Source organism: Bos taurus, chromosome 5, assembly GCF_002263795.3.
Source record: "Bos taurus isolate L1 Dominette 01449 registration number 42190680 breed Hereford chromosome 5, ARS-UCD2.0, whole genome shotgun sequence".
Lineage (NCBI taxonomy): Eukaryota > Metazoa > Chordata > Mammalia > Artiodactyla > Bovidae > Bos > Bos taurus.
In genome coordinates this window covers 45,604,041-45,629,716 of record NC_037332.1, presented here as the reverse complement: position 1 = coordinate 45,629,716, position 25,676 = coordinate 45,604,041, and the positions used below count along the sequence as shown (strand labels likewise).

The 25,676-nt window shown below is 39.9% G+C and overlaps 1 protein-coding gene across 1 annotated transcript; it reads right to left on the bottom strand.

The window, feature by feature from the left end:
- Positions 1 to 380: 380 nt before the first annotated feature.
- IFNG (interferon gamma) lies at positions 381 to 5,204 on the bottom strand. The gene is given in 4 exon segments (NM_174086.1): positions 381 to 1,109; positions 3,503 to 3,685; positions 3,781 to 3,849; positions 4,998 to 5,204. Coding segments are annotated over 4 exon segments (501 nt in total). The 5' UTR covers positions 5,112 to 5,204; the 3' UTR covers positions 381 to 974.
- Positions 5,205 to 25,676: the final 20,472 nt, after the last annotated feature.

Below are 25,676 nucleotides of genomic sequence, written 5' to 3'. Positions count from 1 at the left end.
ATCCAAGCTTCCCACCCTGGAGTTTCCACTCACTATTCCATACCTAACAGTGTTTACCCAAAGTGGCCGGAGGAAATAGGGGATACCAAGATGAGGGATACCCTGAGGAGTTGAGGAGGGATAAAGTAGAAGTAAATATTTGTGTGCCAAGCTAAACAATTTGGACTACTTTCCACAGCTGTGAAAATATCATTCAAACAACTACCAAAGGGAACAGTGGAAACCAGCAAATTGTCAGTGAAGAAAGACACCACTTTGAGCAGATTTTAATCCAACTCTTGTATCTCCACAGTTAAATTGACTCTCCTTCTATTAATTTATTAGTCTGTGTTTCATTTAACCCAGCCCCCATTTTAGAAAAAGTCTGACACAACATACATAGTTATGAAATTATACTTTATTCATATATATTAAATATTGATAAACTAAACAAACATATTACTTTCCATTTGGGTGTAATCACAATTGTCAGTGATATCCTGAAGCGCCAGGTATAAGGTGAGATGAGATGCTATGTTTTTGTCAGGGCACAAGTCATATAGCCTGACACATTCAAGTGCTGTCTGACATGCCATCAAAGTAGTGGCTCAGAATCCAGATCTAGTCTCAGATAAGTAGTGACTAGATGGCATCATTTCATTTATCAGCATTCATTACATCATCAAGTGAAATAAGTGCACAACCCACAGATTCTTGCTTAGGTTAGCTGCCTAGTTGGCCCCTGAGATAAAACCTTGAAATCCCATAGACTTGCCTAGTTACTCAGAAAAAAAAGGGTCAAGTGAAATAGTCACAGGATACAGGAATTATAAATAACACATATATTAATAGATACTCATTTTCATGACATAAAAGTTACTATTATAAATACTTTGATGTCTAAATATATATCCCCCATATAAATAATGTAAAATATTAAATATTAATAAATAGATTTAGATTTAAAAATTCAAATATTGCAGGCAGGAGGACCATTACATTGATGCTCTCCGGCCTCGAAAGAGATTCTGACTTCTCTTCCGCTTTCTGAGGTTAGATTTTGGTGACAGGTCATTCATCACTTTGATGAGTTCATTTATGGCTTTGCGCTGGATCTGCAGATCATCCACCTATTGGGAAAGAAAACAGCAAAATTAATTTCAGGCCTATGAGTCATTAGGATATTCTGCTGTCTAGGCCCAAGAAAATCAAAGTATTCTTTAAAACAAATTATTTTCACTAGCAGTAATGAACCTTAATATGTAATGTTGGTTTCTTCAGTGATAAAAACTAAAATTATAACAATTCAATTGATAGTTGTACTGTAACAGGATGGAGCACATCACATATTCATAAATTTACCACTTCAGAGATCTGAAAATTATATAGTGAAAAAACCCCAGAAGTAGAGTGACAGAAAAATGTGGGTGTGAATTCTGTGTGTGCAATACATCTGACTTTAAACCAGTCACTGAGGCTCTCCAGATCTCTGTTTTCTCCACTAAGTATGAGGAGAGTGTTTAGATGATCCCTAGGGTCTCCGTCACTGCTATCACTTAGTACTTAGTCTTCGCTGTAAGCATCAAATGAGTTACTATAGCCAATGGCTCTCATGTTTGGTGCGTAAAAGAGTAACCTGAGGACCTAATGAAGAACTCTGACACCCAGATGGGTGAAATCGGACTAGGCCTGGGCCATTGTGTGGTTACCAACATCACCAGGTGATTTAGGCACCACCCAAGTTTGAAAACCATTGGTATAGGTTCAGTACTTTATAAACACCAAGTTCTAGAAGGAGGAAAACCATTATTTTTAATTTCCTCCAAATTAGGTCAGTCTCATTGTTTCCATGATGGGATTAAAAATAAACACGGATCTTATTTAAAGGTAGTAATCAATTACTGGTATTATATAATAAAGTTAGAAATGAAAGCAATCTCCCGGTACCCTGCCTTCCACTCCAGCAAATTGAACTATTTTCTCACTCTTCCCAGTAGGACAATATAGGTGAATTCATGCTTCATAAAATGAGGACCATTTGCTTTCATCTTTGCTCTGCCACTACATTTCTTTCTAAAGCTGAAACACTGCAGCCACCTTGCCACATTTCTGAGAATGACTAGGAGATTCTAAGTTACAAGACAAAAAGGCAAAACGTGCCTTAAATATGTTCACATTTGAGCAAAAGACGACAATGGTTGAGCACTCACTCAAGATTGCACATTGTGAAGAAGGAGGCTTGGAGCTTCCAGAAGGATGGGACCAACCTATTGTTTTCAAGGCCCAGTTACAACAGAGTAGAAAAATTTCTACCAGCTGTGTGTTTACAAGTGATAACTTTCCAGTTTTCTAAGCATCACCAAGAAACTAAGGGACTTCTCTAGGACTGAACAGCAACCAGAGGCAGCACTGGGTCAGGAACAGTGCCTTTTCATTCTCTAGCCTGCAACCAATGGAGATCTGCTGAACATGGAAAACATTACATATAATTTTTCCAAGCCACTCTCATACCATCTAATATATGGGAGACTAGAGAAATCTTGAAGAGCAACCACTTATTTCAGTTCCTGGGAGCTTATATGAGATTGTTGAGAGGCAGACCAGGTTAGAGCAAGAGCTGGTACAAATCCTGAAAGCACAAGTCATAATGGGACCCCTCCTCTTCTCACCCAAGCCTATTTATACAAAAGCCAACTCTCCCCCGCAAAAAAATCTGGAGACCGTTGTCCCTTAGGTGAAATTTTGGAAAATGTGACTTGTCCTTATGCTTCAAAGTGATCTTTCAGCTTCTAAAAACTTTAAAAATTCATTGATAGGACAATTCTACCTATTTTCTTTCTAAAAACAAACGCAGTCACCTCTCCTTGGGCTATACAATCTGGGTGATTGACCAGAGTTCGACAGTGGGAGGGCCTTTGTCTCCTCAAAGGCTATTCCTTTCTCCTATCTCATTCTCATTTTCTTTCCATGGCATTGTAGAATTTTAGAGCAAAGGAGACCGTAGAAATTACAGTGAACTCAACAGGCTCCTTTTAAGATGAGGAAACAGCCCCAGCCAGGCCTGTGATTCATCTGAAGTCACACATTTCTTTGGTGGCTAAGCTGGGCGGAGCACACATCTTCTTCCCTTTCCCTCCCACTGCTCTTTCCATTAAGACATGCAACCTATTCAAAGCAAGAGAATTTCCAACACACAGACAAGGGGCAATGGGAGAACTGGTTTTCAGTACTCTGTCCCCATCACCCCAACTCCTTCTCTGCTTCCTCCTCACTGATTTGTCCATTCACCCATCTTTGTGCGATAGGCATAATGCCAGTATTTTCCCAAAATCACAGACTTAAGTGCCTCCAATAACTGACTCGGCAAAGTCACCCAAGTCAAAAGAGAACTAGCAAAGAGGCATTTTGACCACAAGTTCACTTCAGAGCTTTACACCTGGTATCTAATTTCTATTTTCTGGGAATGAAGTGCTTTGTAAGAGCCTCTGCAATGATACCAAAGAAAGCATTAAGATCATCTCACCGGAATTTGAATCAGCTTTTTGAAGTCCTCCAGTTTCTCAGAGCTGCCATTCAAGAACTTCTGAAACATGTCTTGCTTGATGATATCCATGCTCCTTTGAATGACCTGGTTATCTTTGAGGTTTTCAAAGAGTTTGAAGTAGAAGGAGACAATTTGGCTCTGAATAATTTTTTTGTCACTTTCCTTGGGAGAAAAGAGCACAAAGAGAGGTTGATGTGAATTTATCCATCAGAAAAAAAGCAACAGGAAAATCAGCCAAATGGAAATGTTCAGCTTACATCTTTCCAATTCTTCAAAATTTCTGAGAAGAGAGGCCCACCCTTAGCTACATCTGGGCTACTTGCATTCTGGAAAATAAAACAACACAATAAAAAATTGGCTTAAAATTAGTCCATAAATTGCTGTAAAAATGTACCTCAAGTTTTATTGAACTTGGATGCTGGCACTATTTACTGATTTTCTTTTCAACACTGTTTAGTTTTAACAAAAAATATTCACAAAAGCTACCTGGTTGGATAACAGCCAAAGACTATCATGTGATTTTTGCTTTCTTATTTACTAATATAACATCACAATGAACTCATTCAAGACTGATGATACTTCAACTGTCCCAAATTACTATGGTAAGAAAAAGGTATAGTTAAAAAAAAAAAAAAAATCAACAACATCATCTCACTATAAAATACTGCCCCCCTATGGTATACGGTTCATAACCTCTACCTGTGTCCTCCTATAAGGTATTATATCGCCTTTAAAAGATAGCTCCAGCTATAATTATAACAGCTAAATTTGGATATATGATAAAATATTTAAAATGCCCAAGCTATTTTAATTAACCATAAGTAAATTTTTAAGAAATTCCTAAAACAAGACAAAAAATTTTTTAAAATATAAACTAGATTATAACTCCTACAAAAAAAATCTCAGCAAGTGACTGAGTCCAAGAGTAATTCACAGACAATCTAGATGGGATAGTAAAATTTTAAAATGACTTTTTAGAGAAAAACACCTATAAGTGTTTTTGTTTTTAAGCCAAATATTTAAGGACCTCATCTTCTTTAATTGATCAATTATGTCAAATGACCATTTTTAATGCTGATCTTGACTTCTGACTGTCATCATTATAGTAACATGAGAAATCAAAAATTAAGACTCAGCTGTCTTTTCAGTATGCTTGCTACTTAACATCATAGTTGAATGGATTCTTATCACAAAATATCAACACTATGATGTATACACATATTATGCCCATCTTTTGAAAGATTCATGAATCCCTTCTAAATCTCTATAGCAAACTGAGCAGAGATTGTTTAGTCAGAAAAAAAAAAAAAACCAAACAAACAAACACATCTAGCTAACAGTCACAATAACAGCAAGTCTTCTCAAAATGACTGAAGACTAGAGATGAGAGCCCATCATAGATAGAATTCCAAGTCAACATCAAACATCAAGTCATTTCAATCACAAGAAAGTCTCATTAAAAGATCATACTTACAAAATACTCCTTTAAGTTTTCTATTTCTCTAAAAAATTGGCCCTGGCCATAAGAACCAGAAAAACCCAAAAGCCCACAGAGCAGTAAAGCTAAGAAATAGCTTGTATATTTCATTGTTTAGGAGAGAGTTAGGCCGGAGTAGTTGAAATCGGTAGCTCCTGTGTTATGATCAGGTCCCAAGGAGGTAGCTGATCTTTCTTTTCTAATTGCTGATCTGCAGATGATCAGAAGAATGTACTGTGTCTCCTTTTGGTGCTGGTATTTATACCTAATTGAAGTCTCATCAAGATTACGTATTTTCACAAGTTTTTTAAGATGAGATGGTGACAGATAGACAGAGATGCTAGTTAGTTGGTATTAATAACTATGGTTTTGTGGCATTTTGGTGTTGTAGTTAGAGTTTCCTTTCAACTCCTTGGGTCTTTTGACGAGGAGACAGACCCATTATGCCCACCCATGCCATTCTTGTGGGATCCTTTGAAAACACTTTCACTTCACACCATCCAGGGATTGGAAATTTTTGTACACCTCCTCCCTTTGCCCTCGTAAAATGTTGACTCCTCATCCAGAGATTACATTGATCATTCTTTTGTGGTTTGAACCAAGTTAAAAAGGAAATTCTAGGGGCTCTCAAACCTTTACAGAGGGGGTGCCTCTTAAAATTTTTCTTGCAAATGGCCAGAAAGCAAGGAAAGAATGTGGTTAGAAAACCAATGTGGTAGGAAGTCCTTCTATCAAAGACAGTTAGTATAATATCCACCGTAACTCTATGTTGCTTTGACCAGCAATGCCCAACAGAAATACAATGCAAGCCACTTCTCTAATAGCTCCATTACTAAAGGTAAAAAGAAACAGAGAAAAATAATTTTAAAATACATTTTACTTGAGACAATATATCCAAAATGTATCAATATGTATCAATTCAGAAAAATATTAATAAAATATTATACATCCTTTTTTGTCATACTAAATTCTAGAAATCTGGTGTTCATTTTATACATATGGCACATCTCAATTTAGACTGGCCGTATTCAAATGCTCAGTAGCCACATGCAGACGGAGGCTACCATATTGAACAGCAAAGCACTAGATGATCAATTGTTCCAAATTATCACTAATAATGGATTCTTTTTTAACTTTTTATTTCTTTTCATTTCAAATACACAAAAAAAAGAATATTTTCTCCTCCCTTAGTAATTTATTTATGAAATACAGTACTTAGGGATGCCACAGAAGACCCTCTGCTATTTGGTTCCAGCCCACCTTGTGTCTCAACCTGCAGTGTATACACAGCAGTATTGCATTTATGAATGCAGGCTTGAATTCTGGCTTCATGGCTATCTAGCTATTTAATCTTGAGTAAGCTTTTTAACTCTTCTATAGCTAGATTTCCTTATCATTAAAATGAGCCTAATATTAATATCTCCTCCAGCCTTTAGTTGAAAATTGTCAGGTGATATGAAGTGCTAAGACTTCTGCCTGTCATATAGTAAGCACTCAGTAGAAGTGAACTGTTCCTAATTGAGGAATGTGGGGTGACTAGTCATTCCTAAAAAAGCACACCCTGAACCTTTGCTCATGCTGTTCCTTGATTTCCCACATGTGTGCCTCTCAGAGTGGTACCCAGCCATTCAAGTCCAGCCTAAAAAATCATTATCTCCATGAGTTCTCTCAAAACTATCCTTCTTAAAAGTAATCTTGCATATTCTCTACATAGGCCTAGGAGAGTGGTTCACATTTTTATTAGAGTCTTGATCCTTCAATCTCATATTAGAGTTAGTTATGTATCTTCTCCCATACTGCACCGAGTTCCCTAAAATCAGATATTGTTTCATCACTTCTACAGCCCCGTTTTCTTTCCTAAAGGCCATGTAGCTTGAAGATTTGTCCATAGACAGCACTGAATAAAAGTGAGCTTGAATGCTTAATTCAGGGCCTACTTTTCTCTCAAGATAATTTTCCTCAGGGCTTCCCACACACTGCTGCTGCTGCTGCTAAGTCGCTTCAGTCGTGTCCGACTCTGTGCGACCACATAGACAGCAGCCCACTAGGCTCCCCTGTCTCTGGGATTCTCCAGGCAAGAACACTGGAGTGGGTTGCCATTTCCTTCTCCAATGCATGAAAGGGAAAAGTGAAAGTGAAGTCGCTCAGTCCTGTCCGACTCTTCGCGACCCCATGGTCTGCAGCCGACCAGGCTCCTCCATCCATGGGATTTTCCAGGCAAGAGTACTGGAGTGGGGTGCCATTGCCTTCTCCATTCCCACGCACACACATGCACAATTTTCCTTAAGTTCTAACCCCAATGCTATCAGCACTAACCTGTAGGAAGCTTGTGTTTAATTAAAGAGGGTTCATGATTAATGTTGGAAACATGATACTATGTCTCTTTAGCCAACTCCGGCTTACTGGAAAAATTCCATGTATTATTTTTTGTGACAAAGGCCAGAAAATCCTTTGAGGAACTATCTTCCCAAAAACAAAGTCAAAGAGTATTTGTGGGACCAAAGCCTCATGTAAAGTAAATGAGGAGAGTGGAAATTACATTGCTGCCCTGTTGCTTTATTGTAGCCCCTCTCAAGCAAAAAAAAAAACAGCCCACATAATATGTTTACAGGGTGTCTCAGTGACAAGAAACCCTTTTCGGAGACTTGAGACAAGTGCATGCACTCAATACTATTCAGGAAACCTGTGACCAAACTCCAAGTTATTGGAAGGAAAATTACTAATGGTCTGAAAAGAAGTAAAAATTTCTTCTACTCATCTCTTGATTTATGGTGTTACGCACAGGCAGTTAATAATAGTGAGGTCCATTTTGGGGAGTTACTCATCATCTGGGGTTTGTAAATTGTGAATTCCTATTCAAAATTACATATGTACATATACATATATGGAGCTTTCCAAGTGGCACTAGTGGTAAAGAATTCACCTGCCAATGCAGGTTAGACAAAACAGACGCAGGTTTGATCCCTGGGTCAGGAAGATCCCCTGGAAGAGGGAATGGCAACCCAGTCCAGTATTCTTACCAGGAGAATCCTATGGACAGAGAAGCCTGATGGGCTACAGTCCATGGAGTCATAGTCAGACACAACTGAGCAAGTAAACAATGACAAATGTATACATACATTAGGGACATATTTAAAAATTTGTTTAATTTTTAGGATGTTTAGGATGTTTAGGATTAGTAATACAAAACTAAAATTCAAGCTCTAATTACCTCTTGATGTCATGACCAAGCACAGCACAGAATTAGGAAATTATAGAGATTATCTATTGCCTAGTCCATCATTTTTTAGATTTATAAAGTAAGACCAAGGGGAAAAAACTGAAGTGCTGTGCTTAAATTCCTTCAACTGGACAATGCAGAGCTAAGTTTAGAACCAAAACCTTTTCCTTAATCTACCTGTCCCCAATCAGTAGCCATTAAAACAACTATATGTGCCAATAATCGTGTTAGACACGTGAATTCAGATAATTACATTCTATCAGGCTTTAATTTCTGGGGTTATTTTCTGCAGAATTTGTGAGATTATAGTCACTCTTCATAAATCAACTATATCCCAATAAAAAATTTTTACAAAAATAATCACTCTTCAAATTCTTAAAAAATAGTAAGACTGCAAATAAAAGTTTTGAAATTATTGGTTAGACATCCCAGCAGACCCAACTTCATGTACATAAAACCTGCACAGTCTATCAAGACCCCACACTTAGAGAAGCCCATATTTGGTTTACTGCTCTGTGGTTACCTTGTTGAAATTCTTAATAAGTTTTAAATAAGGGGCTCCCATTTTCCTTTTGCACTGGTTCCCACAAATTCTGTAACTGGTTCAGCATCCCAGGACTGGTCCCCCATCTCACAGGATGGAAGTGAATCTCATCCTGTGAGAGTTTCATGGTTTGGGTTTTTTTTTTTTTTTTCAGCATATGATTCGTTTAGTTAGTATGTTGTCACTACAATGGTATATTTTTTGATCTTTTCCTGTCTTGTCAACTTTACCAAAGAAGGTGGTTCTCTCTCTTTTCTGCCTGTGAAACACCTTCTGTTGCACATGCAAACTAGAGGTTTCACACTTTGATGCTTCAGCCAATACTGTGACTGAAGGATCATTCACCACACAAGAGATCCTTTACAAGTTTTACAAACCCACCAGGAGCCAAAGTGTGACCAAATTACTAACATGAAGGGACTGAAAACTTTCTTTTTTCTCTTCAGGCAGTCTTCTTTCTAAAAACTGGCCATGGCTATGCATTAAGCGTCAGCAAGATTTTCGATCGTATCTCATACTATCCTCAGGCCTCACTGAGTAGGTAGTCGTAAGACAAAACTTACACCTCGGTTGCCCTTTTTCCTCTGCGGTCAGAGTCATATCCCTAGTGCTCACAATCGAATTATCTCTTCCAGACTTTGGGGTAGATTTCTTCCACCAAGTATGAGTCAATATTGGATCCATGCCCCCACGCTGTCTTGACTCCCGGAACTCCTGACATCATGCAAGCTGAGCCTACGGAAGAAAGTGATTTACAGAATGGAAGTCCACGCGGAGTCAGATTTTCCCCGCAATTTGACTCAAAAATCCCATGTTAGAGCAGAGTTTTCTGAATCTCCCTTTTTCTTTCATGTCCTCTGGGCAACTTTGAGAGTTGATTCGAACAATGTAAGAAACATTATGCTTCTGCATACTGTATGCTGTATACTTGTATATTCTATGTATAATGTACACTTATGTAGTACAGTCATCAGCTTACAATATGTTCAATTTTATGTCAAAGGAAATTGTACGCTGTTCATCTAGGGATTCACGGTCATGTGTTGAAGGTCATATTTTTATTCCACAAGGAATTTTAAAGCATCTACTGAGTGCTAAGTACTATGACTGACACAGGAATGGGACAGTTTTGTTGAGACACAATGGAAGCAACTTAACACACACAACTCCAAGCATAGATAGGGTCTCAAAAGAATTGGACACAACTTCGCTACTAAAATAAAAGCTCCATGTCTATAACCTAAGAAGTTAACAGTGAGGCTAGCTGGCAGGAGCCTATGTCACCACATTGGGAGCTAGGGTTGATTCCATTGTTCTGGTTACTGGGTAGGTATCCATATTCTCCTATTATTCTCCATATATGTACATCTTTCCCAGGGCGTTCATATAAGTAAAGAAGACTGATTATTGCATAGAGAGAAAAACACATATCTGACATGCCTAGCATTCCCTCCCTCTATAGCCTTGGCAGATGTCACTAGTTAGCTTTGGCGTTCTTTCCTATTAAGTTAAGATGTAGACTCCAAATCTTTTTCAGCACTGAAATCTACCAATTCATTAGTGTTTCATTATCTCTTTATCCTCTTAGGGCAAAGGTTTACTTGTTGCTATGCCTCTGATTGAGATGAGTTCTTACAAAGAAGCAAAATATAAAAACCGTTCCTCCAAGAACATTAGTAATAGAGAAAAATTAAAATTCATAAAGTAATATAGGGGAAAGACCTTTGGCCTGAGAAGGAGTCTCAATTTTTGGTCCTAGAATCTACTACTGGTATGATGTGGGAATTTGAGCAAAGCCTTTACCCATGCTTTACATCTTAACATTTGAAAAGTTGGGTTCAATGAACTATGTTTCTTTCCATTTCTAACAGTCTGTGTTTCTACAACTATGATTTATGAGGAATATATTACTGAGCACTAATATTATATGAGATAGAGATTCCAATAGACTTAGGAATTCAAACAAAAATACAGCCATCCCTCAGCATCACAAGTGATTAGTTCCAGGACCTTAGTGAATACCAAAACCCACAGATGCTCATGTCCACTTTATAAAATTGTATAGTTCAGTGGGCTCTCCATACCTGCAGGTTTCACATCAGTGCATCCAATCAACTTCCATGAATAATATAGAGGTGTTCAGTCGACTGAGCGACTTCACTTTCACTTTTCACTTTCATGCACTGGAGAAGGAAATGGCAACCCACTCCAGTGTTCTTGCCTGGAGAATCCCAGGGACGGGGGAGCCTGGTGGGCTGCTGTCTATGGGATCGCACAGAGTCGGACATGACTGAAGCGACTTAGCAGCAGCAGCAGCTCAGTCGTTCAGTCATGTCTGACTCTTTTTCAACCCCCATGGACTGTAGCTCACCAGACTCCTCTGTCCAAGAGATTTTCTAGGCAAGAATACTGGAGTGGGTTATCATATTCTCCTCCAGAGGATCTTCCCAACCCAGGGATCAAACTCACATCTCCGGCATTTCCTGCATTGCCAGGTGAATTCTTTACCACTGGGAACCACCTGGGGAAGCCCCATTCCAATAATTCGCAGTACATTATTATGCAAGAAAATATGAATGAACACAAAATGCTTTAGAAAATACTTTGGGATAAAAGATAAAATTCAAAGAAAGGACAAAGTTTGGAGGAAACAAAGACAAAGCAAAAGAAAAAAAATATTTTTAAGAGAAGATTCATGAACCAAGAAAATAGAAAAAGAATCTCTTAGAACTTAAAACCATAGCAACAGACATTTAAAAATCAGTAGAAGGGTTGAAAGATAAAGTTGCGGAAGTCTTCAAGAATAAACAAATTTACCAAGAGCTTGGAAATGTAAAGAAAATTACAAAAACTTCTAAAGAAATAAACAGTTCAGAAACTCCAACACCTAAATCATGAGAGCTCCGAAAAAGCAAAGGAACAAAGGAAGAAAATTATCAAGGAACTTTAAGAAAATTTCTCATAACTGCAACATGTGAGTTTCCAAAATGAAAAACCCAATGAATTTCTAGCAAAATGAATTTAAAAATATGGACCCCAAGGTATATTTTTAAATTTCAGAGACTTTTGTAAACAAAGAAGATTCTCAAAATTCAAGAGAGAAAAACAGGTCAAATTCAAATGATAAGGAAAGAGAATGCTATCAAATTTCTCAATAGCAATTCTTGAAGCTAGAGATCAATATGTTGTAAGAAGGGGGGACCCCTACAGGGCCCCAAGAGCGGGCTCTTGTCTAACACTTGGGAAAGAATTGTCTGAGGAAACACGTACTGACAAGCAAGAGATTTTATTGGGAAAGGGCACCCAGGTGGAGAGCAGTAGGGTAAGGAAACCCAGGAGAACTGCTCTGCCGTGTGGCTCACAATGTCGGGTTTTATGGTGATGAGATTAGTTTCTGGGTAGTCTTTGGCCAATCATTCTAATTCAGAGTCTTTCCTGGTGGTGCACGCATCGCTCAGCCAAGATGGATGCTATCGAGAGGGATTCTGGGAAGTGGACGGACATGGGGTGTCTCCTTTAGACCTTTCCCGAACTCTTCCAGTTGGTGGTGGCTTATTAGTTCCATATTCCTTATCAGGATCTCCTGTCATAAAACAACTCATGCAAATGGTTACTATGGTGCCTGGCCAGGGTGGGCGGTTTCAATCAGTGTGCTTCCCCTAACAACTCCCCCACTGAGAGACTTCATACTCAAGATACTTCTTGGGAATTGGGGCAGAGGTCTCTTTCTTCTGCAACTTCTTCCTGCTGTGCATGGGCGTAGGCCTGCCTAGCAGAGCAGAAGTCTCTCTCTACCCGATCTAAGTTGGGGTGTTCCACATCTGAAACCAGCTTCCACCCTTGTAGTAACATCAATTTGGCTTGGAACTGCTGGAGTCTGCTGGAAATAAACTTTGTAAGGAGTTGGAGTATACAGGGGCCAAATAGGAGGCCTAATAAGATAGTTACCACTGGACCCATGAATGGTAGGAGCCAAGAAGGGAAAGAAAGAGAACTCCATACACTTGTTGAACTCAAATCCCGGATCTTTGTGGCCTGTTCCAAAAGCCCCTTGATATCTTCTTGGACCTGCCCAGTCTGGTTGTAATAAAAACAGCATTCTTCCTTTAGATAGAGACAAGTGCCCCCCTGTCCTGCAGTCAGTAAATCTAGGGCCCGACGATTTTGTAGGACCATTGCAGCTAGGGAGTCTAACTGGGATTGTAGGCATTGGAGGGTCCTCACCGTCTTTTCTATGGATACAGCAGTGTCAGTAGAAAGCTGCTGAAATTTATGTAAAGAAGTTCTCCCCATGGCAGCTCCTGTCAAACCAGTGGTCAGTCCTAATGCCAGGAAAAGAGGGGTAAGTATTACCGCACGACATATCCTCTGGTTGGTATATACTAGTAAAGGCAAAGAGATATTACTCCAGGCCAGATCCAAATGGGGTGTAACATACCCTAGGGAGCAAGTTCCTGACCAAAAAGGTGGTAGGGATAAATAAGCTTTATCCCTACATGTGAAATAGACACCATGACTGGGTTTAAGCTGGGCACCAAAACAGGTTTGCCAAAGAGGAACAGGATTTCCATCTGCCTTGCAACTGGAACATGGCATAATGGAACAGGGGCAGTCCTTTAGCAGCTGGGAGGAGACTGTCACTCCACTTGCCGCAAAACCGGCAGCAGTGAGGGCATTTAGGAAGGGATTCAAGTGCTGTGAGGCATCCTGGGTTTTGTACTCAAGGAAAAGAGTATTTCGTTTAGGCTCCCACCATAGGGTTAGGTTTTCAGGGGTGGGTACCCCTACAAGGGAATAACAGTGGTCAGAGTTGCCTGCCCGATTTAGAAACCAGGATGAACGGGTGTGGTTCTTTGGTCGTCCAGAACAGAACATGTATTTTCAAGACTGGTTAATAGCATCCGAGGAGAGCCTCATGTTCGGGGATAGGTATAGTGTGTCAGTTCTGCCAGAACCTCTAGTTCCCAGACTTTGGGCTAAATCGTAATGCCCTAGTGAAATTTCTAGGTCCCGGTTTTTCCCATCAGTTTCAACAGTGAAGGTCACCGCACATTGTGAGTTGCCTAGATTTCCCACTGACACCCCTGGCAAGGAGTCGCTTTTTAGACAGATAGGGAAGGTCACTTGGGGAATGTTAGTCAAGAGAGAAAATAAGGGCTCAGGTGGGATTGCAGATATTATTGAGGGGGTAGTTATAGACAGTTGTTGCTGATACCAAGGCATGAAGTTTTTTTCCCCTTTTTCCCAAAAGGGCATACCGCGACCAGATGGGGTGCGCTGGGTAACAGCATGTAGCTCAGCTGGAAGGGTGGGCCATTGATACCCTGGGGTAGGTTGGACATACCCCCAACTTCTGCCATTACTGCAGATCCAGAAGGGGCTGGTTAGGTTGAGTCGAGAAGCAGTATGGTTTGCAAGCGTATATGCCTCATTTAGGGAGAGATTAATAGCCGTACAGGGAGACATGATTAGAAAGAGGAAGAACATCATGCAGAGCAGTTCTCCTGGGTTCCCTTACCCTACAGCTCTCCACCCGGGTGCCTTTTCCCAGTAAAATATCTTGATTGGTCAGCATGTGTCTCCTCGGACAATTATTTTCTGAGTGTTAGACAAGAGCCCGCTCTTGGGGCCCTGTAGGTGTCCCCCCTTCCTACAACAAATATATTCAAATGTCTGAATAAATCTGAATAAAATCATGCCCAGACTTGAAATTTATGCTCAGCCACACTATCAATCAACTGTTAAGATGAGGACATTTTTCATCATGCAAGATCTCATAGCTTTATTTCCCATGTACACTTTCTCATAAAGGAACTTGAGAAAGCTGAGAAAGTATTTAACCAAAATAAAAAACTAAATCACGGAAGAAGATCTGGGATCCAGGAAACGGAGGATCCAACACAGGGAGGATGCTAAGAGATTTCCAAGTGTGTTGCAAAGATCATGCTCTTAGAGATAGATGTACAGCAGGCCTACAGGACAACCAGCAGCTTGTTGGAACTGAAGAACTAAAGAGTCCTAGAGGGATGTCTCCAAGAAAAAAAAAAAAAAAGTAACTAAATGTGTTTGTACTATTAAAAAAAATGTCAGCTTTATCAGAGTTTAGGGTGAAGAGATGGTGACTTGGCGCTGGATATGTGTAAAACTAAGGAAACCAACCAAACACCAATTATAATATTAATTTTTGGAAAAACAAATGTTGTGCAAGAAAAAAAAGTAAAAATGTACAACAAATATTGTGAACAATATTTACCTAGTCATAATCATATAAACTTTAACAAAAGGTAAATATAGCTATCATGGGAAGATAGGAGAGTGGGTAGTCGAGTATATGTATATAGGGTAAAAGTAAGTCAGTCATAATTTACTATAGTAGGAAGTGTATAGATGCTATCTAAAGTGGGTAAGAAATTTTTAGTGCTTTAAAGCTAAATAGAAATTGAGCTAAAAATGAAAGCTAAGTGAATTGAAAGTGATTATCTTGGACGTGTGTTTCAGAAATAGAAATGCACAGATCAGAGAGAGCTACTGACTTTGTGTCATAAGCTTTATTGTATTTGTGAAGTTTTATAGTTTCCAAGACTACCCTCATTTCTGACACCAAATTCAAGTTCAGAAGTTACCAAGACCATCTCCAGGTTCAATAATTTGCTGAAAGCCATCACAGAACTCAGAAAAGCCATTATATCCACGATTATGGTTTATTACAGCAAAAGAATACAAATTAAAATCAGCAAATGAGCACAGGATCCAGGAGTGTTCCATATGCAAAGCATTCATTTTCCCTCCCCCAGTGGGGTCATAAACAGTACAAACTTCTGTCGGTAATGATGTGTGACAATAAGCATGGAGTATTGTCAACCTGGGTGGTTGCGACCCCATAGACTGTAGCCTGCCAGGCTCCTCTATCTATGGGATTCTCCATGCAAGAATACTGGAGTGGGTTGCCATTTCCTTCTCCAGGGGATCTTCCAAAGTCAGGAATAGAACCCAGGTCTCCTGCATTGCAGGTAAATTCTTTACCAAGTAAGCTACAAGGGAAGCAGTTTTTATTAGGGCTTGGTCATATAGACATGCTTGACTAATCGCATGACTGACCTTAGTCTTCAGCCCTTCCAGAGGTCAAACTGATACCTATACCCCAAAACTGTAAAGTGAAACGTTAGCCGCTGAGTTGTGTCTGAGTCTTTGTGACCCCATGGACTATAGCCCCTGAGGCTCCCCTGTCCATGGAATTCTCCAAGCAAGAATACCGGAGTGGGTAGCCATTTCCTTCTCCAATCCAGGTCTCCTGCATTACAGGCAGATTCTTTACTGTCTGAGCCACCAGGAAAGCCCAAGGCACACTGGTAGTAGCAACAATCTGACATGCCCCAAGGTCCCCATAAACAATGATACTCTTATCAGACAGAACAGTCCAAAGGCTTCAGTGGTACCTCCCTGCTGCTGACAGCAAAGACCACATCTTTCTGCGTGCCTGCTCAATCATTCAGTGGTGTCTGACTCTTTGCCACCCTATGGATTGTAGCCCACCAGGCTTTTCTGTCCATGGAATTTTTTTTTTCAGGCAAGAATACTGGAGCGGGTTGCTGTTTCCTACTCCAAAGGATCTTCCCGACCCCAGGGATAGTGAGCCCATCTCCTGCATCTCCTACATCTCTCTCCAGACAAGGTTAATCCATTACTGCACAGTATTGATTGCTTTTTTTGTAGTTTGTTCTACCGTAACATTTGTTTTCTTTTTACATGATTGCCTCATACCCAAATGACAAATAGGAAAATGATGTTGATATAATTCAGAATTCATTTTGGTTCATACTGGATTTCTCCCAGCATGTTAATCAAGCACAATCAAGGCAATTCAGTACAAGTTTTGTCACCACTGAAAGAAAGCCTTAGCAATACATGAAGACCTTAGATAAAAAGTCAAAGGTTACAGAAGTGTTTTACTTTAATGCACATAGTGCTGTACCTTTCACTATCTGGGAAGCAGCAAGTACAGATGAAGAAGCTGAAAGGATTTTCCCTCCAGTTAAAAAACAGTGGGTTAAGAAAAATGGCTGCATCCCAGATAGCATTTCTAATTGGGATGCAAACATTCTCTATCAAAGGCAAATGTACTGCATCTCAAAGGAGGAAGCTGCAGGCCAAGTTGTAAGGCTGCAATGAATTGGTTCACTGTGATGGTAGAGGGAAACTTCCCTAGAGATTTAACAATGCTTGTAGTTTGATTAGAATTTTTATTGTTTTGTTGTTTTACTTGTTGATACTCTGATTACAAAGTTCAATAGCGGTCAAAAGGATGGTCCCAAATCTAATTGTCCCCATGGGTCCTGTTATTTTTAGTTTGAGATTTTGCAGAACATGAAGCTTTTCAAGAACATATAAAATGTTAAAGCAATAATACCTTTACATGTATTACTTTGATACAAGTAAAATCATTAAAAAAAAAAAACAAAAAAAACTATTCTTTGAATGATAGATGTACTCATTCAGTTCAGTTCAGCTCAGTTCAGTCCCTCAGTCATGTCTGACTCTTTGCAACCCCATGAATCACAGCACACGCCAGGCCTCCCTGTCCATCACCAACTCCCAGAGTTCACTCAGACTCACGTCCATCGAGGCAGTGATGCCATCCAGCCATCTCATCCTCTGTTGTCCCCTTCTCCTCCTGCCCCCAATCCCTCCCAGCATCAGGGTCTTTTCCAATGAGTCAACTCTTCACATGAGGTGGCCAAAGTATTGGAGTTTCAGCTTCAGCATCAGTCCTTCCAATGAACATCCAGGACTGATCTCCTTTAGGATGGACTGGTTGGATCTCCTTGCAGTCCAAGGGACTCTAAGGAGTCTTCTCCAACACCACAGTTCAAAAGCATCAATTCTTCGGCACTCAGCTTTCTTCACAGTCCAACTCTCACATCCATACGTGACCACTGGAAAAACCATAGCCTTGACTAGACGGACCTTTGTTGGCAAAGTAATGTCTCTGCTTTTCAATATGCTATCTAGGTTGGTCATAACTTTCCTTCCAAGGAGTAAGCGTCTTTTAATTTCATGGCTGCAATCACCATCTGCAGTGATTTTGGAGCCCAAAAAATATAAAGTCTGACACTGTTTCCATTGCTTCCTCATCTATTTCCCATGAAGTGGTGGGATCAGATGCCATGATCTTCGTTTTCTGAATATTGAGCTTTAAGCCAACTTTTTCACTCTCCTCTTTCACTTTCATCAAGAGGCTTTTGAGTTCCTGTTCACTTTCTGCCATAAGGATGGTGTCATCTGCATATCTAAGTTTACTGATATTTCTCCTGGCAATCTTGATTCCAGCTTGTGCTTCTTCCAGCCCAGCGTTTCTCATGATGTACTCTGCATAGAAGTTAAATAAGCAGGGTGACAATATACAGCCTTGACGTACTCCTTTTCCTATTTGGAACCAGTCTGTTGTTTCATGTTCAGTTCTAACTGTTGCTTCCTGACCTGCATATAGGTTTCTCAAGAGGCAGGTCAGGTGGTCTAGTATTCCCATCTCTTTCAGAATTTCTCACAGTTTATTGTGATCCACACAGTCAAAGGCTTTGGCATCGTCAATAAAGCAGAAAGAGATGTTTTTCTGGAACTCTCTTGCTTTTTCCATGATCCAGCAGATGTTGGCAATTTGATCTCTGGTTCCTCTGCCTTTTCTAAAACTAGCTTGAACATCTGAAAGTTCACGGATATAGGGGACTGGAATGCAAAAGTAGGAAGTCAAGAAACACCTGGTGTAACAGGCAAGTTTGGCCTTGGAGTACGGAATGAAGCAGGGCAAAGACTAATAGAGTTTTGCCAAGAGAACGCACTGGTCATAGCAAACACTCTCTTCCAACAACACAAGAGAAGACTCTACACATGGACATCACCAGATGGTCAACACCAAAATCAGATTGATTATATTCTTTGCAGCCAAAGATGAAGAAGCTCTATACAGTCAGCAAAAACAATACCGGGAGCTGACTGTGGCTCAAATCATGAACCCCTTATTGCCAAATTCAGACTTAAATTGAAGAAAGTAGGGAAAACCACTAGACCATTCAGGTATGACCTAAATCAAATCCCTTATGATTATACAGTGGAAGTGAGAAATAGATTTAAGGGACTAGATCTGATAGATAGAGTAGTTCATAGCCTGATGAACTATGGACAGAGGTTCATGACATTGTACAGGAGACAGGGATCAAGACCATCCCCATGGAAAAGAAATGCAAAAAAGCAAAATGGCTGTCTGAGGTGGGCTTACAAATAGCTGTGAAAAGAAGAGAAGCAAAAAGCAAAGGAGAAAAGGAAAGATACAAGCATCTGAATGCAGAGTTCCAAAGAATAGCGAGGAGAGATAAGAAAGCCTTCCTCAGCTATCAGTGCAAAGAAATAGAGGAAAACAACAGAATGGGAAAGACTAGAGATCTCTTCAAGAAAATTAGAGATCCCAAGGAAACATTTCATGCAAAGATGGGCTCAATAAAGGACAGAAATGGTATGGACCTAACAGAAGCAGTAGATATTAAGAAGAGGTGGCAAGAATACACAGAAGAACTGTACAAAAAAGATCTTCACAACCCAGATAATCATGATGGTGCGATCACTGACCTAGAGCCAGACATCCTGGAATGTGAAGTCAAGTGGGCCTTAGAAAGCATCACTACAAACAAAGCTAGTGGAAGTGATGGAATTCCAGTTGAGCTATTTCAAATCCTGGAAGATGATGCTGTGAAAGTGCTGCACTCAATATGCCAGCAAATTTGGAAAACTCAGCAGTGGGCACAGGACTGGAAAAGGTCAATTTTCATTCCAATCCCAAAGAAAGGCAATGCCAAAGAATGCTCAAACTACCGCACAATTGCACTCATCTCACAAGTTAGTAAAGTAATGCTCAAAATTCTCCAAGCCAGGCTTCAGCAGTGTGTGATATATTCATTACCGTTACTTTATTGCGGTTACTAAGGGTGAGCCTCACTGATATGTTATAATTTCCCAATTTAGCTGAGGTCATTGTAAGCAAAGTAGTATGTAAATTGAAGGTTCCTAGCCTCAAAGTCCAAGAAAATCTCAATGAATCTGTATAATTAGCCTCAGGGAAATGGAGCTTAGAGATAAAACTTTGTACTGTCAAATATATCTGTGAGTAAAATTAATGGTACCTAGCAGAAGACCCAGTTTTGATCCCTGAGTTGGGAAGATCCCCTGGAGAAGGAAATGGCAACCCACTCCAGTATCTTTGCCTGGAAAATCTCATGGACAGAGGAGCCTGGTGGGCTGCAGTCCATGGGGTCGCAAAGAGCTGGGCACGACTGAGCGACTAACACTTACTTACTTACTTACTTACTTACTTACTTAATAGTAAGTAAGAGCTACCCACAGTAATGCTTTATGCACATCATTTTCTTTAATTGTGACAAGCATTTAAGGAAGATACACTTATTTTCATTCTATAGAGGAGAAAAGTGAAGTTTATAGGGGTTCACTAACTTGTCCAAAGTCACTGAGTTAATAAATGACAAAGCCAGTTGCAGCTGAATTCTTTGCTTAAGCTGGTAACCATTCTGCTCCAGTGAAGCTAGCAATTGATCATGGAATGTCTTCTAATCTCTCATTTGGTCCTAAAAGCTTGATGCAATTAATATTATATCATTTAGGGTTGTTTGTTCATATGTATTAAAAATTTTCCCTGGTAGCTCAGCTGGTAAAGAATCTGCCTGTAATGCAGGAGACCCCGGTTCAATTCCTGGGTCAGAAAGGTTCCCTGGAGAAGGAATAAGCTACCCACTCCAGTATTCTAGGGCTTCCCTGGTGGCTCAGATGGTAAAGAATCCACTTGTAATGTGGGAGGCCTGGGTTCAATTAAAAAACATCTCTGACTAATATTAATTAAAAGATAACACTTATTGAAGGTATATGTAGGAGCTGGATGGAGAGTTGGATGAATGGATGACAAAGCTGAAGAACCATGCTCGAAACAGGTAAGCTGTACCTGGCAATTCCAGAAGGTCTCAGCCCCAGAAACTACTCAATACTTTTGTAGGGCACCAGGAAGGAATGAATCTAGAAACTCTAATGCTTTTGTTTCCATCTTTGCATCCCTGCTCCAGAATCAAACCCCAAGGGATCAAGTCAAAGTTGACTGATCTTGTGTCAGTTGACACAAGAAAGAAAAGATGGAAAAAAGTAATATGGTAGAAGGATCTTCCAGGTTTCCCTTAGAATTTTATGATGGGAGTGCATTAAACCCAGATTACCTGCCTGACTACCCATATAGATGTTGAGATTCTCCGAAAGAAAGCCATAGCACCATGAGAAAGGGGAAAGATATTTGATTGTCAAAAGAAGAAAAATGACCTCTAAGGAATGGATTTTCAGAGGACCTCATGGAATGACAAAACTTTTAGTGGAATTTATGAACTATCTTTCTTTTTGACATTCTAAGACAATCTTTGAAACTTTTAGCACTCGAATGAACAATAGCAAAGAAGCTCATCTCTGCAGTGAGTGCTCAGATATTGAGTCAGCTTATGTACCTTCCACCTTTTAAGACTTCTGGGGCTAACACTGACCTGACATTCATCACACCTGTTTCTTCTTCCTGGTGCAGATCTCACCTACATTTCCCAGCTTTCCTTTCAGCACCATGTGGGCAAATGACTGAGTTCTAGCCCATGGAGTATGTTAATTCTCCTGTGTTTACCAGCCTGATGCAAATGCACACAGTGATCTCACAGTCCGAATAATGAAGATGGTGGAGCCATAAAATGAAAGGCATCCAGTCCTGCAAGAAGAAAAATACTTGCTGCTCTGATACATTCTGGATTTTACATGAGTAATAAATAAACTTCTCTTAGGTTTTAGCCATTTATACATGTGGTAGGCATTCACATTACATCAACTAATATAGCTTTTGAAGCCCTGTATCTTGACTACAGCTTTTACCTATATAAAGAAATGTATATTTTAAAGGAAAAAATGTAATGCTCTTTAAAGCCTTTGAAGCAAACACTGTCACTGCCTGTCACTTAAAACCCATTCTCTTCATATTTACTGTAACACTGAAAGGTGTTTATTAATATACATTCCTCTTAGGAGTTTCTTCTTAAGACTTTTTCAATTTGAGAAGCCTATGAAACCATTCTGTTTATTTGCTACTCAACACGCTTTCTAATTTTGTTTTTCACATTCTGATATTTCTTTCTTTTTTTGTTCTTGTTTGTCTGCTTGCTTGTTTTAATAGAATGCTCCTAGTTCTACAAAGGATTTGAGGTGACTGATGTTTAAAGGTTTTGCCTATTCTTATTATTTTAAAAGGCAAAGGTACCACACTGCCAAGTAAGAAAACTAAAGTTCTCATTTCAAGTAATCTTGCTTCTTTCCAATCATAGCAGATTTATTACTCCAGATGAAGCTAAGTATACATCAAAGTCTTTAATTAAGATTCAGCATCCCCAAACTTGATATATGATTTGCCCTTTTTGAAAATTAGAAACATCATCTGTTAATTAGAATCATTGATCATGACATATTCTAGTTACGCTTCCGATTTCATTGGGAAATTTCTTAAACCCACACCCCTCCCCCCAAAAAAATGCCCTGCATCCTCTCAGATTATCTTCTTTCAAAGAAGAAAAAAAAAGTCAATCACAAGAGGGGAAATCTAAATGACATATTACAAAGCATTCAGACTATGCTTCCATTAGGAAAGTGAAAAGAGTCAAGACGGAAATATTTCTTGTCACTCCAGATGTAATTTGAAGAAATACTTTTCTAGTCTGCTTTCTCAGCAAGACTAGTTCCTCCACTCTCTTCTATTGGCCTGTGGTCGGGGGTTTCCCCCAAGCTGCCTTCCATCTCTTGGCAATAAGCAGTGACTTGGCGGGTTAGGGTTTCTTTTCAGTCACCTGATAGGACTTCCCAGGACAGAGGTGTCAAGTCAAGTTGACCTGGCTTCCCCTCTCCTTCCTGTGGGTCACCCTGAGAAAGAAGGAAATGGCTTTAATTTGGGACCTGGCCTGATGTCAGACTTCCTCTCACGGGCACAGCGTTTTGAGGCACTTCACAGACGCTTCAGCCTCTGCAAGAGGACCAAGGCTTCTGGTGAGACGGTTGCCAGGCAGTGTTCTCTGTCGTGGAGTCTTGAGGCTTTTTGACTTCCTCTTATTTGAAGAACTATAAGAAAACCACCTGCAGAGTTCCCAGGGCTGCAACCGTTGGTTTTGCATCTTCCCTCTACTAAGGGAACCACGCTCACTGTCACAGCTGCAACAGCTGAAGCCAAGGAGGAGAAACCGGGCAAAAGGGTCTAAATCTATATGAAGTTAAATGTTCTGAATAACCTCACGGGAAGCTTTTCTCATAAAAGAAGAAAATCCAAGTTATCTTCACGTGCCTGTCTCATCATTACATTTTAAGGTCTTAGCGGGTATGCACTATATCTTACTCTTTCCTTTCTCTCTCTCAAAGTGCCAGCTTTACATGGGTGCCCAGTAATGGCCATTAACTCTTTACCACCAGCCTGAAGGAGGAAGCCATCAAGGATGAAGCCACTTGATCAGGACTGCAAGCTCAAAGAGACCTCAATTTTGTATCTGTTTTAGTGCCAAATCCATGTGGGAAACAGTCCCTCAGTATACATGCTGGTTTTAGCTTTATGTTATACCTGCCGCCTTCCCAGATGGTGCTAGTGGTAAAGAGCCTACCTGCCTATGCGGGTTAGACGTAAGAGACACGGGTTTGATCCCTGGGTTGGGAAGATCCCCTGGAGAGGGGCATGGCAACCCACTTCAGTATTCTTGCCTGGAGAATCCCCTGGACAGAGGAGCCTGGCAGGCTGCATGCAGTCCATGGGGTCGCAAAGAGTCAGACACGACCGAAGCAACTTAGCACACCTGCCTCTGTTTTCCTAAGAGCTGTTTCACCACCAGTCACAGAATCAGCTGCTAATGGTCTTTCACTATTACATACTAAGAAACCTCTCTCAGGAACGATGATTGACTAATGTGGGATTTAAAGAAAGTGTTTGTGTCATAACTGCACCTATTTATATGGTGACCCTCTTCCTTGAATACAGTGATCTAAATATCACTAGTTCTCTATATTATTCATGTATACTATATATACAAACAATTTAATTGTGTATAATATTTGCTTGATGACATGGTATTAATAAAAAATAAATTTTAAAATTATTTCAACTTCATATCACAACTAACAGAACAGACATAGAAACCAGACTGAGTTTGAATTCTGACTCCATCTTCTACCAGCTGTGTGAACCTAGGAGAAGTTCTCAAACTCTCTGAATTTAGCTGTTAAAAATTGCATCTACTTCACAGGGCATTTGTGAGAATCAAACGAATGAAGCTTGTGCATGTAGTAAGCACAAGCTTCACTATTTTTAAGCATGTTCGTTATTTTTATTTCATTTTTGTTTTTTTCATTTATACTTAAAAAAGTGAAAGTGTTAGTCACTAAGTCATGTCCAACTCTTGGCAACCCTATGGACTGTAGCCCACTAGGCTCCTCTGGGCATGGAATTCCTCAGGCAATAATACTGGAGTGGGTAGCCATTCATTCCTCCAGGGGATCTTCCCAACCCAGAAATTGAACCTGGGTCTCTCGCATTGCAACCAGGTTCTTTACCATCTGAGCCACCAGGAAAGTCCCTTTTATTTACAAACTGACTTACAAAACTTTTATTTATGCATTTCCTCATGTTTCACTTATTTGTTTACTTAAAGGAAAATTTTATATAGATAAACTGCATTATGTTGGGTTACACCAGAAGTAGAGCCTGAGCCAAGGAACATTTGGGTGATGATGCCAGGAAGCACAGGCAGGGAGCCACGAGGTGACTCAGGGGAAGGGAGAAAGTCCAGAGAAACAGGTCAACAGACAGGAGCCACTCTATGCAACTGGGACTCAACCCATAGAAGACCTCTGGGTGAGGGCATAGATCACACCTAACAGACATCCTACCCAAGCACCAAGAAAGCTGGGTATTTATCCTCTGACTTCTTCACTATCTGAGAGCTGCTCCCAGGGCACTAACCTCCTAACACTTTCAGCCTTCCCCAATGCAGACAGAGAGAAACCCTCAGACCAAGAACAGTAAATTGTTACTGTTTAATGCAGTGAGTAAGAACAGGAAGGAAGGCTGCTGAGAAGGTAAGGGCAAACACCAGCAGAGTTTATTGTAGTCAGTTCTGTTAACACTCCATTAATTATTCCCCAATAATTTTTCCCATTTTTATTATACCCTTTATTTTTCAGTCATAATAACAGTGCACTGATATGTTGCATTTGTCAGGATTCTCTAGGTAGCAAGGGATGGAAATTCCAGCTACACCATTTTAATCAAAGAGAGTGTTTATTGGAAGGAACCTGGGTAACAGAGGGAGAACCTCAGGGACAGCTGGAGCAAGAGACCCCAGTTGACAAGGACTCATCTCCCTGGCTCTCATCTCTGCTTCTCTTGGTGAGACAATTTCAATCTCACCGTCCACAGAGCAGCATCCTCCACCTGGAGGGAAATTTGGCTATCAAAGCATTCCTCCAAAGTTTCATATTTCACATATTTTTTCCCCCAGAAATAGACTTTGTTTTTCAGTTCCTGTTTGAAACATTGTACTAATTCATTAAATACTTGGTAATGTGCTAGAAACATCCTTCTAGGCATTGAGGATGCAACAATAATTTTAAAAAGAGGTAAAACCCCTGTCCCCATGGCTCTTACATACTGGTGGAAGAATTTGACAATACATAAACAAACAGTTATTTAAATAATGTCAGAAAGGGACTACTGTTTGAAAAAGTAAGTAGAGAAAGGGCTTCTGTTTTTGTTTTTTGTTTTTTTTTTTTGTGGTAAAGTATATATAACACAAAACTTGATATCTTA